Source organism: Carassius gibelio, chromosome A5 (genome assembly GCF_023724105.1).
Source record: "Carassius gibelio isolate Cgi1373 ecotype wild population from Czech Republic chromosome A5, carGib1.2-hapl.c, whole genome shotgun sequence".
Classification (NCBI taxonomy): domain Eukaryota; kingdom Metazoa; phylum Chordata; class Actinopteri; order Cypriniformes; family Cyprinidae; genus Carassius; species Carassius gibelio.
The window spans coordinates 28,727,038-28,739,820 of NC_068375.1; the positions used below are offsets into that span (position 1 = coordinate 28,727,038).

Below are 12,783 nucleotides of genomic sequence, written 5' to 3' on the forward strand. Positions count from 1 at the left end.
TTTTTATTTTTTTTCTATTTCTGGTTGCTCCAGACAAGTGATTTACTCCCTTTATATTAAAACGCCTGGATTGATTTTGCAATGCAATAAAGCCAATAAAAGTTTGTTTATTTAAGCTTTGCCAGGGCTTTGGTGTATTTATTTGCCAAAGTGTATAGGTCGGGATAAAGTACACTGTGAATGGGGAATCAAAAGGCAGAAAGGGTAAACTATCAGATGGATTTCAATACAATGTATTTGTTTTTTAAAAACATTAGCATAAAATTTACTAATGTTTTACGTGCTGAATGGTGTGTGTGTGTGTGTGTATATATATATGTGTGTTTGTGTGTGTGTTTAAAATAAAAAATAAAATATATTTTAAAAATAAAAAACACATCTTTGGCTTGTGCCGGAGACATCTGTGAGCATGATCATTGTTTGTGTTGTGGCATTCAAAACCACATGCACTAAAGTTTTGATGTCTAACTCAGACCACAGTGATCTAAGAGCTTGAGAAATGTTGGAATTTATCATGTCTGTCTGTGAATCTGTCATCAAACTTAGTATTGTCTCAACATCCCGTTTATTCTAGTTTCAGACCCTTTGCAGAAGTGGCTTTTCTTAGACCCAATATTGTTGACTCAGAGTGAAACTGTCTTCTCTTTGAAGTGACTCTCCATAAAAAATTGTGGAAACTATTTGCAAGGCTCTAAAATTAACATACATGTGATGTATAATTTTTATAAAAACTAAAAAAAATTTTTTATTAAAAAACAATTGCATTCTTGAATTGTGTCAAATATGAATCAAAAGTGAAAGCTAAGACAAATTAAGATGAGACATTTCTATTTCAAATAAATTCAGCAATTTCAATCTTTCTATTCATCAAAGAATCCCCCCCCCCCTCAAAAAAAAAGTGGTTTCCACAAAAATATTAATCAGCACAACTGTGTTCAACACTGATAATAATATTTTTTCTTGAGCACCAAATCAGCATAATAGAATGATTTCTAAAGGATCGTCTGAAACTGAAGACTGGAATAATGACTGTTGAAAACTTTGCCACCACTGGAACAAATTACATTTGAAAAAATATTAAAATACAATACTGTTATTTTAAAATGTTATAATATTTCACAGACATGATCCAATTAAATGCAGCTTTGGTGAGCATAAGAGACTTAATCCTTCAAAACCATTAAGTCTTATTTTAAACAAGTTTCTTCTCTGAAAAAAGCCAAAGAGCCAGACAGCTAAAGGACAGTCAGCACAACATTCACTGGTATGATGGAATAAATAAAGAAATGAATAAAATGAGCAGACAACAGGCTTGCTTTAAAGTTAATGAGGCATATTGATCAAAGTCAACAGTAAAAATCGTCAGACAGATAATGGGCGAATGGAGTCTTTCTCTGAGAATACTTCAAATCTGCAGTGAATAAAGGCCTGATGATTCAGGAAATAAGTGAAGAGATACTAATATTCCATAGCTGAACAGTAGGTTATCAAATTAACCAAATAGAGTTCCATAATTGTATAGAAATATTCATTAAAATAAAACATCATTTTATAATTATTTATATAGAAAAAAAGAACTATAATAATGAATTATTTGTACTGTTAAAATTCAAAAATTTTGTGTAAAACACACTTTCACAGTCTATCAGACACTTAAGTAATCACCATTGGTGTGAATTATTGATTGAGAGAAGCATTCTGATGAGGATGCGTTTGGAGCGATGCTATTTAATTAAGGAAATGTACTCTTTCTCTTTCGTTTTCTTTTGTCAGCACAAACACCTCAATGGAAGAAGAGGTGCACTGAGGACACTTCAGCACAAAGAGGCCCATCATTCCTCAAGCAGATTCCTTTTCTGCCTGTAATTACAGCTTCTGATTCAAACAGCATCAAAATGTATGTCTGAAGGTGTTCTTAATGTCTGCCATCTGTGCTAAGATTTACAAACTGCATATTCCTTAGACGCCCACTAGGAAGAGTATTAAGGATTATTTATTCACAGGTGGACCATATCTCAGAGTAGCCTACTTTAGAAAAAATATATCCAAAAACTTACCATTTATACAACACAGATATCTTTTTAAGCTTTAAAATCTGTGTTCAAGGGTTAGGAGTCAAACTCTCTAACCAGGCCCCGACTTCCCCACGACACACTCATGAGATGTTCTCCTAGAAGAGAAGCAATATAATTGTTTATAATGGAGATATGGGTCGAGTTAAGTAAAGGTTACTTACTTTTGCTAGTAAATAAATGTTCACATGATGATATCTGATTAAACCAGATCTAAGAGTCTTCCTATAATTTTACTTGCATAACTGGGTTGTACTCATCACTCATTACACATTGGTAATCAGGGCTTCATAAACCTGACAGAGGAAAACTGAGGGTGTGGGAAAAGCATGAAGTAAGTTGAGCTGGTATAAATCTATTCTTTGTCTTGCCTGATTAGGTATGACAGCTTAGGTGTGAACATGTTTCCCTCTGACTATAGTCTAAAGAGCCCACCAAACTAGGTCTACTAGTGCACTGTGACGTTGAACTCAACAAGGAAACCTAATAACCTCATGAACACCCACTGGGCCAGACACCATATTCTGAAACAGCTGAAGGTCACAGGAACTGCTGGACTAAAATAAAGTTCTATTCATTTTTGTTGTACCTCCTCACATGCTGCCACTAGTATTTTGAACCCTACGCATTGCTGTTTGAAATCTGTGTTTAAAATCACTTATGAAACCAAAAGGATTTGCATTTAAGTAATCCACCTCTAAGTATTGAGGGGTTGTATTTCAGAGTGCTTAACTAAAAACCATTGGTGAACTAAATACAATTCTGTAACTCAAAATTCAAGAGCTGAGAACAATTCCAGTCCTCCAGTGACCTCTAGTGAAGAGTCAATTAAACTGCAGACAGTATATCTTCGAGATAGATGGTGCGTATTTCATAAAAATAAAATATTATTATAACATTATGATAACTCATTATTTGTGTCTGACTGTAGCAGTGAGTGTGCTAGTTTTCTCCCGTAGCAAGAAGGAAGAGAAGAGAACTTTTAATCACTTGCCTATTTCAGACACTTAAAGTTATAAACAAACAGACATAGCCTGTACACAATGAAATTCCTCCATAGGAACACACACACACACGAATACTAATGCTTTATCAGTACTAATCACAGAAAGCAGTGAAAACACTCTTATTGTTGTTGCTACTTACTGGACAAATGTTATTTAAAGAAATTAAATTACGGGTCCATGTCTAAAATGCTGATTATTTTGATTTGTCTTTGTGAATGCTGATTTTTAAAACTTGGTCAAAAACTCTCTTCATTTATCATAATATAATATAATATAATATAATATAATATAATATAATATAATATAATATAATATAAATATACGCCAGTGTGGAGCATTTTTTAAAGTAAAAAGTGTGAGCCTAAATATTTCAGCTTATTTGAATGACAAATATTTGCTTATCTGCTAAACAAAAATTTGACCTATAATGACAGAGCCTAGGGGTATGACGATTTGCATAACAGGTTAGATAGGTAAATTAAATCTAATCGCTTGGATTTAAATTCAGATTTAGAACTGCTAGGTTTAAAATAAAAAATATTAATACCCTTATTTTATCTTCTTTTTTTCTTCTCAGGATGCACTTGTTTTATTGGCACAGATACTCACCGAACGTAACGTACGGAAAACAACGATTGGTCGAAAAAATGATTGGCAAGATTGTAAACCACTTATTGCAGTGCACGAATGAAAATAGACGAATAGTGACGAGGGGCGGGCATTTTAAAGTGAGCCAGGGAAAATGGCGACCGTCGTGATGAAGTTGAACGGGACTCTTTACACAACAGTAAAGAGTTTAGCGCACAGTCCGGCAAACAAAAGCAGAGTATCTGCGTTATTAGTTTTAATACTCGCTTTTTTGAGTAGTAGTTCTGGAGAAAACACATATGATGATAACACTTATGAATTTCTCAAGCGAGAGTATTCGCTGAGTAAGCCATACCAAGGTAAGAGTCAATTCCTGCTCGCTCAGTGACGCCCTGCCAAAATCACACCTGTTTCAGGAAAGTCAACTAACGTTAGCTGAAGAGAAAATACCTAAGTGAGACCAGAGGTTTACTGATAGGACGATCACTGTGTCCTTTATTTCTTTGTAATTGTTGGTTGCCCTTTTCTTTCTGTCGTAAGAGTGGCAGGGTTATTTCGCAACTGCGGTGATTAGTCTCAAGTCCACAGGGCGGAAGTAACGTACAGGACAGTTATACAGCCGTGGACAAAAGTTTTGAAAATCACACATTAATTTTCACTAAGTCTGCTGCTGCAGTGTTTTTAGATCTTTTTGTCAGCTGTGACTATGGTTTGCTCAAGTATAATTACAAGAATAACATAAGTGTCAAAGTCTTTTATGGACATTTACGGTACATTAATGCAAAGACTCATTTTCAAGACCTCTGCGTTTAGCCCTGGCTTGCTGTCAATCAACTTCTGGGCCACATCCTCACTGATGGCAGGCCATTCTTGCATATTCAATGCTTGGAGTTTGTCAGAATTAGTTGGTTTTTGTTTTTCCACCTGCCTCTTGAGGATTGACCACAAATTCTAAATGGAATTAAGGTCCGGGGAGTTTCCTGACCATTAACCCAAAATTTTGATGTTTTTTTTTTCCCTGAGTCACTTAGTTATCACTTTTGCCCTATGGCAAGGTGCTCCAGCATGCTGGAAAAGGCATTGTTCATCACCAAACTGTTCTTGGATGGTTGGGAGAAGTTGCTTTCGGAGGATGTTTTTGTGCCATTCTTTATTCATGGCTGTGTTCTTAGGCAAAAATGAGTGAGCCCACTCCCTTGGCTGAGAAGAAACCCAATACATGAATGATTTCAGGATGATTTACTGCTGGCATGACACAGGGCTGATGGAAGCGCTTACATTTTCTTCTCCAAACAAGCTGTATTCCAGATGCCCCAAGCAATCAGAAAGGGGATCCATCAGAGAAAATGAAAATTTGAATTTAGTCCTCAGTAATGTTAACTTTAAGAAACTGTCCTGCCGCTTGCTGGTTTTTCAAAACAAACAGGGATTGTACAATTAATTGCAATTCATCTGATTGCTCTTCATAACATTCTGGATTATATGCAAATTGCCATAATGAAAACTGAGGCAACCGACTTTGTGAAAATTAATGTTTGTGTCATCCTCCAAACATTTGGCCATGGCTGTAGATTTTCCATATACATTAATAATATATATATGGTCTTGGTTATCTAGAAGCAAAAAGAAAATATGCAAACATAAATAAATGGACAAATGTTAAGGCTTTGTGTGTATACATCCATACAAATACAAACATGCATACACACATATACGGGTATGTGAGTGAAATTGACTGTGTTGATGTATGTCCACAGGACTGGGCTCCTCCAGCTCCTCACACTGGGAGCTCATGGGCAACACCATGATCATGCCTGAACACATACGGCTGACACCAGACCTGCAGAGCAGACAAGGAGCTGTATGGAGTCGTAATGTGAGTTTAAATGATGAAAAATCCTGAAACGCACCTATTAGACAAAGCAATTAAATAGCAACCTGTTAGAAAAAGAGGATCTTGAGATAATGTGTAATAGACATGCTTGTACGTGTGTGTGTGTGTGTGTGTGTGTGTGTGTGTGTGTGTGTGTGTAGCCCTGTTACATCAGGGACTGGGAGCTGCAAGTACAATTTAAGATCCATGGTGAGGGCAAGAAGAACCTGAATGGAGACGGCCTTGCAATATGGCTCACCAAAGAGCGAATGCAAAATGGTATGAGATCATCAATATTGCAAATCTTCAAAATACTGATTTTCTGTGATATGACTATGATGGGGTTGTTTTTTTGGTCTTTGTGTTTTCCTCAAGGTCAAGTGTTTGGAAACACAAACTTTTTTACAGGTCTGGGTGTTTTTGTAGACACTTATCCCAATGATGACAAGCAGCATGAGGTATATTGCCACTAAACATTAGATAAACAAGACTTCAATAAATGTCATGTCCTCAACCTGTGAAAAAAATCATAATAATCAAATCGGATTAATTTCTGTCTCTCTTTCAGAGAACGTTTCCTTTCATCTCTGCAATGGTGGGAAATGGAAGTGTTGCATATGATCACGATCATGACGGACGGTTTACTGATCTCGGTGGCTGCACTGCTCACGTTCGCAATGTTGAATATGACACATTCCTCTTGATCAGATATATGCAGAACAGACTCACAGTAAGAAACATCTTCACTTTCTGTTTTGTTTGGGGGTTTTTTAGCCACAGACAAATTCATACATATATGCACTACTGCACCAATTTAGTATTTCAAACTGCGATGCAGATATTCAAGACGCGGGAGAGGTTAAATTTAGTATTGTTTAGACCATTGTTGGAGAGCAGTTCTGTATGCACCTTCATTTGCTGATCTGTCTTTCAGGTGATGATGGATATCGAGGGGAAGCAAGAGTGGAAGGACTGTCTGGATATACCTGGAGTGAGGCTGCCACAAGGTTACTATTTCGGCGTCTCGTCAGCTACTGGAGATTTATCAGGTTTGGAACAGTGAATCTTTTCATTCAATCAAATTTATATCCAGCAGATATTCAGATCCTATGAAAACTGCATTATATTTTATAGTCAATTTTGAGAGCAATATAATATCTGTCTGCATTCACAAAAAAATTGTCTGGAGAGGGTATTTGCTCTTATGTGTTTTACATTTTAAAATTTTAAATAAAAGACAATGCTAAATAATTTTTGTATTATTTGTATTTATTTATTGCATGTTTTGTTTTTAGATAACCATGACCTGATCTCCTTCAAGCTGTATGAGCTCACAGTGGAACGCAGTCCTGAAGAGGACCAGCAGGAGATCACGTTGCCTAGTGTAGACTACCGAGTGGACTCTAATGGTAACAGTAACAATAAGATTATACATTCATTACATTTCAGTATAAGCTGTTTTACAGAGAAGTACAAATGTTTGTATCTTCCAAATGTTTTCTTTACACAGTTCATGTGGAGGATGAAGGAAGGAGCATCATCACCACCTTATTTCTCTTCATTGTTTCCGTCATTGTGCTGGTTGTAGTGGTTGTGGTTATTATCTTTCTATATAGTCACTATAAAGAGAACCGCCGCAAACGCTTCTACTGAGCAAACTAAAAAACAAGTGACAGGAAGGAAATGGGACGAGAGATCCAACATGAGTGTGACTGGCATTTTTGCATGGGGCTGCTTCTGGACCTCACCAACAGAAAGGACCTGAAGGCCAACACTGAACTAAAAGCCATACCTGACCTCAATCGTGATTATGATCTCAAAAAACTGTTTAAGAATATTTGAAAGAGTGTGCATGTGTTTTTGAAGGTCTCTAGAGACTGTTGTGTGAGCGTGTGCTGTATTTTTGTACTAGTTACATTGACCTTCGCCTTTCGCCCAGAAGTGGCACAGAGAACTGTGTAACAACATTTACAGAGGCACAATAGTTTCTCAAACTATAAATAGTATTCTCAGGTTGTCTACTGTAATGCCACTGCAGAAATCCCCCAAACCTTTGTGTTCTGCATTCAGTTAGACAGAAATGAATCAAAATAAAATATATCACCTAGACTTTGACCTCCATCTGTCACCATCATCTCATCAGCTGTCAGCAGTCATCTTTTAATTTATGTAAAATTGATTCGATTCGATTTTCATCCTTATGGAACTAATGCTGGCCGGCTGTACTGTTATAAACAGACAGTAACAACCATCAATGTGAAGAATATTTTTTCCAAAATGTCTTTAGTTATATGTGATATTGTTTTATGCATCAAAAGCTGCACTGAACTGCTTGACCATATGTAGCTTATTTTGAGTTAATTTGGTTTGTTAGGATTTGACTACTTCAGCTACTTAAACCTTTATATTTCATGTCTCCGTGGCCTTATTTGAATACTATGTTTAATAATGTTGAAGCGCTGATAAATATGGTAATGATGATGACGTGTCTATTCCCATATCTTAATAAACAGGCAGAGATGTAAAGCTGGTGCAGCAGTTTGACAGTTCCCGAGTTTTTCAATAATTGCACTATGGCAAAGATATGCAAGAGGTTTTGCTTTTGTCCAAGTTCCAGTCTTTCCTATCACTTCTAGTCACGGCTCTCCACAGTTGTGCAACATTTGTCTATTGTTTTATACTGGGAGAGATTGTTATTGCTGTTGTCATCAGATCAGTGGTTGAGCAAGCTGCTGTGTCAAACTGTTTTCATGGTTGTCATGAAAATTCTGAATTAAACATTCAAAGTTTGTCTTATAATTGGATGTTATGTGCTGACAACTAAATGTTAGGAATAGTCAATTGTTTTACAATAAGTTTTTCTCATAGCTTCTACCAACCCATAATTATTTGTATACACTCTAAAATCGTTTTGTAACTTAGAACTTAACAAACTTGAATTTTAAGTTGATCACTCAAAAAAAAAGTTTGTATTGAATTAAATATGAAATATTTGTTTTATTCTTTTTGTTTAAAGAAAATCCAGATGTTTCAACCTATATGCATTTCATTTACAATCATCAAAATAATGTTTGCAGCTTAATAGGTTTAATTCAATCAATAAATTACAATTTATTTAAGTTGTAACAGTTTCCCTGTATTTTTATTTCTTTTAGGTCATACAGTTAGTTAGTTACTTAGTTTTCTTTCCTGTGTTGTTATGGGTGATAGGTTCATGGCTCATTTCAGTCTCAGGAACCAAAACTGGGGACAAGTACCACTGTGCTAATGTATGCTAGACTATTAACTGAGACTCATTTCCAGATGTGTCTTCTCCTGTAGTATCTGTCCATCACACACTGTTTATTTATTTTACCTATTTATTGAGGCCTTAATAAGGCACCAGTAAGAGATAATGTTAAAGTTTATCACCATTTTGGGTGATGTTTATGAAATTCTAAAAACAAAATGAATAAGACATAACCTTTCTCCAACAAACTTGGTTAAGTACAGTATATAGTCATCTATATTATAACCCTATTATTTGATAATGGTGTGTTATATGGTGATAATCTGTGCAATTTCACTATTTCTCCATTTTAACACCCTGAGATTTGACTATAGGGGCCAAAAATATTTTTATTTTTCTCATCAGGCTTGAATGTGTTTCATTTCCCTTTCACAAGTTTCTATGCATTTGCTGTATCTGTCCCTTCACATTGGTTACCAGTAAAAGAGGAAAATAGTAGTACTGAGCATTATGCAAATTACTCAGAAAATCTGACACGTTGATACAGACAATATGTGTAATCATTCAGTAATTTCCCCTTGGAATATATTAAGCATCATTTGTTTTTGTCTTTTTGTCAGTGTTTTTAATGAGAACTCTGTTTACCAAGAAATGTGGGCGATTGGTGAAACATTTAAATGTAACAGAGCATGGGGGCAGGGCTCAAGACTGAAACCAAATGGTCACATTTTGAGACATTTCTTTCTGCCGGTGAACACTAGTGCGTCTAATGTCTGATTTTAATCTAAAACCTCGCTGCGTTTCAGCTGCGCAGATGCGACAGTGCTGCGAGATCCAGTGAGAAGCGTTTGAATTTGCAGCGCAATAATAAGGTTACTGCAAGAGCTCACGAGAATCATTCAAATTCTGCACAGAAATCTCTATTAAACAGCTCTGACATTCATCAGGAAACCAGAAGCAGTAATGCTAACTGTAACGGTGTTGTGGTAGAAATAGTCTAATGCATTATATCATTAATTTCAGGGTTTGTACAACCTTTTGAGAGAGAAATTCAAGCACTTTTCAACAACTTTAAAGCATTTCACACTAGTTCCAGCACTAAGATGATCAAGTTTGAAAGTTATTTTTAATGGGATGAACGAAATATACTTTGCAATACATCAAATCACATAACAGACAGCAGCAGAGAAGCAAATATCACGTCCAATCTAAAGTATACAGATAGACATTTGCTACCCATTTTCAATTAGAAAGTGCACAAGCAACATTACTCCAAAAAAAAGTTGCCCAGCAAAATTGCTCCAAAAGTTGCATCAGTGTATCATCAGCCTTAGTCTGGAGCCCTGCATAAGGGCTTCATATTTTTAATGTAACAGAGACTCAAAACATTACAATTTCACAAAAAGTGCTAACACAAACACACATGAGCTTGCCCTTCAATTAATTTACAATTGCACCTTTACTAATAGCACAACAGTAGAGTCTGGTTTCCCCTAAGGTTTTTTCTCAATTTCTGTCACCAATGGAGTTTTGGTTCCTTACCACTGTCACCTTTGGTTTGCTTAGCTGGGGACAGTTGACTCATTGCACAGACATATTGGAAGAGAGCTGAACTGGATGGTGACATCACTGAATCATCAATCATCACTGAAGCTGGAAAAATGACTGTTATTGTCAAACTATTTTCCTGTTTGTCACTGTAAAGCTGCTTTGACACAATCAGTATTGCATAAAGCACTTTACAAATAAAGGTGACTTGACAACTCCAAAATATAAATGCATTTCATTAACAAGCATCAAATGCACATGTACTTTGGTACATCTAAATGAAATTAACTCCTTTAAACAACTTATTTTACTTTTTTTTATTTTTTTGCCCTACTTTGCCCAGCCTTATCACTAACAACAGTCAAGTAAATTTGTTACATCAAGGAAACCTGGAAAGGCAACGTGTATAAGGCTATCTGGCAAAATCCTAAAAAGGACAAGCAGAAACACTACAATTACAAAATATAAACATAAATAGATAGATAGATAGATAGATAGATAGATAGATAGATAGATAGATAGATATGCTATATAGATGTATATGCTAGTCTTTTGAAGATTGAAGAATTTGAAGATTCTATGAACTACAAGAATTTACAAATAGTTGCTATGTTAAATACAAACATTATATATATATTTTTTTTATGCCAGATATTAAGGAAAGGAATAGATACTTTTAAAAAGGTGATCACAAATTTGAGCAGGTCCTGGGTTAAACAACATTTAAGCAGTAAAAATATAACACTTTGCTACACAGCTCATTTACTAAGTAAAGAGAAACAGTCCACTTCATATTCATCAAACAGTCAAATCTATTCTGAATGTCAGAGAAAAGGTCATATCTTAAACACTTACTTAATGTCAGCTAATAGACTGTGCAGAAACCAATAATACAAACCCAAAGCCTAGTTCCTCAAATAAAAGATAGAGACTTCCTTCAGTAGAACACCAAAGAATGTTTTTAGCTAAACCCATGGCCCTGGTGATTCATGCAAGTCAACTGGTACCTGGTGATGTCTTAAGGTCTTCTAAAACAAAACGATTGGTCTGTGTAGAAACTGATTATTTACATCATTACCTGTATTTCAGATCCCCAGGCAAACCCCAGAAGTCCTGGAGCGCAAACATTCTGTCACATAATTACGTATAGGCCTACTTGTCAATTTTGGAAACGTTATGATTAATAAATGTTTAGAAATTAAGTTTTTTTTATTGATGTGCTCAAAAATACAATACAAAAGTAATACTGTCAAAAAGTATTACAATTTAAAATAACTGTTTGTAAAAGAGTGGCTCGGGCATCTATTTCGGATGCCTCCTGGACGCCTTCCCAGGGAGGTGTTCCAGGCACGTCTCACCGGGAGGAGGCCCCGGGGAAGACCTAGGACACGCTGGAGGGACTATGTCTCCCGGCTGGCCTGGGAACGCCTCGGGGTCCCCCCGGAAGAGCTGGAGGAAGTGGCTAGGGAGAGGGAAGTCTGGGCGTCTCTGCTTAGACTGTTGCCCCCGCGACCCGGCCCCGGATAAGCGGAAGATGATGGATGGATGGATGGATGGATGTTTGTAAAAGACATTTTAAAATGTAATTTATTCCTGTGATGCAAAGCTGAATTTTTAGTATCTATACAGAAAATCTGAATTTTAGAATGATTTCTGAAGGATCATGTGACACTGAAGACTGGATTAATGATGCTGATAATTCAGCTTTTCATCCCAGAAATAAATTACATTTTACAATATATTTAAATAGAAAATAGTTTATCCAAATTGTAATACTATTTCACAATACGAATGTTTTACTACATAATAAATGCAGCCTTGGTAAACAGAAGATGCTGCATTAAGACATTTTTAAATCATAATGTAAATTCAGGAAGTACTGTATGTGTGAACCATCGATACCATTGTGGTTTACTGAGGCAAGGAAGGTTGCACGTGCAGAAGGCGGTTTAACCAGGAAGTAAATGAAACTGAACACAAAACATCTGGTGCCCACCACCTTAGAGTCAAGAAAAGAAAATATCATAGAATACTGGTCTGCATTATCAAGCAGTAAAAAAGACTGTTTACTGTCAATTTACAAATGACTGCGTTACTTTCCGTGTCACCCGTGCTGATGTGAATGGAGCAAATGGCACAGAGGCTGTTCTGACCCCGACAGATTATTACCCCCCTATATTGCTTGGTTAAGGAGTATGTGTGGGGGAGGAGTTAGGATTAGGCAATCAGGGGTAATAATTTAGCAGGGGGTCAAATTTGGGTACAACACCTGTAAACCTGAGACAAGCGTTTAGGATTCACACTAGCTGAACCAAAATAAAATATACACCTTTTAACATTAAGTGAGAATATAAAATAAGATTTTCTCCCAGTTCGATTAAATGAAAGTAAAACACACTGCATTAAAATGCGATTTTAATTCTGAGAGCGACTTCCTGATGCGTGCAAATTAGGCTACATAACATA

The 12,783-nt window shown here is 36.1% G+C and overlaps 1 protein-coding gene across 1 annotated transcript; it reads left to right on the top strand.

The window, feature by feature from the left end:
• Nucleotides 1-3,780: 3,780 nt before the first annotated feature.
• Nucleotides 3,781-8,339, top strand: LOC128009998 (VIP36-like protein). Its single transcript, XM_052592985.1, has 8 exons — nt 3,781-4,026; nt 5,425-5,543; nt 5,702-5,819; nt 5,916-5,998; nt 6,109-6,270; nt 6,475-6,589; nt 6,836-6,949; nt 7,051-8,339. Exons 1-8 carry the CDS (start codon nt 3,822-3,824, stop codon nt 7,191-7,193), a joined length of 1,059 nt encoding a protein of 352 aa, XP_052448945.1. The 5' UTR covers nt 3,781-3,821; the 3' UTR covers nt 7,194-8,339.
• Nucleotides 8,340-12,783: the final 4,444 nt, after the last annotated feature.

Bases quoted from the DNA above. Each gene is read 5' to 3' on its own strand.
- LOC128009998 (XM_052592985.1), top strand. From the start codon at position 3,822: ATGGCGACCGTCGTGATGAAGTTGAACGGGACTCTTTACACAACAGTA. The intron at 5,999-6,108 runs GTATATTGCCAC...TCTCTCTTTCAG, and splicing joins ATGATGACAAGCAGCATGAG to AGAACGTTTCCTTTCATCTC. The intron at 6,271-6,474 runs GTAAGAAACATC...TCTGTCTTTCAG, and splicing joins ATATGCAGAACAGACTCACA to GTGATGATGGATATCGAGGG.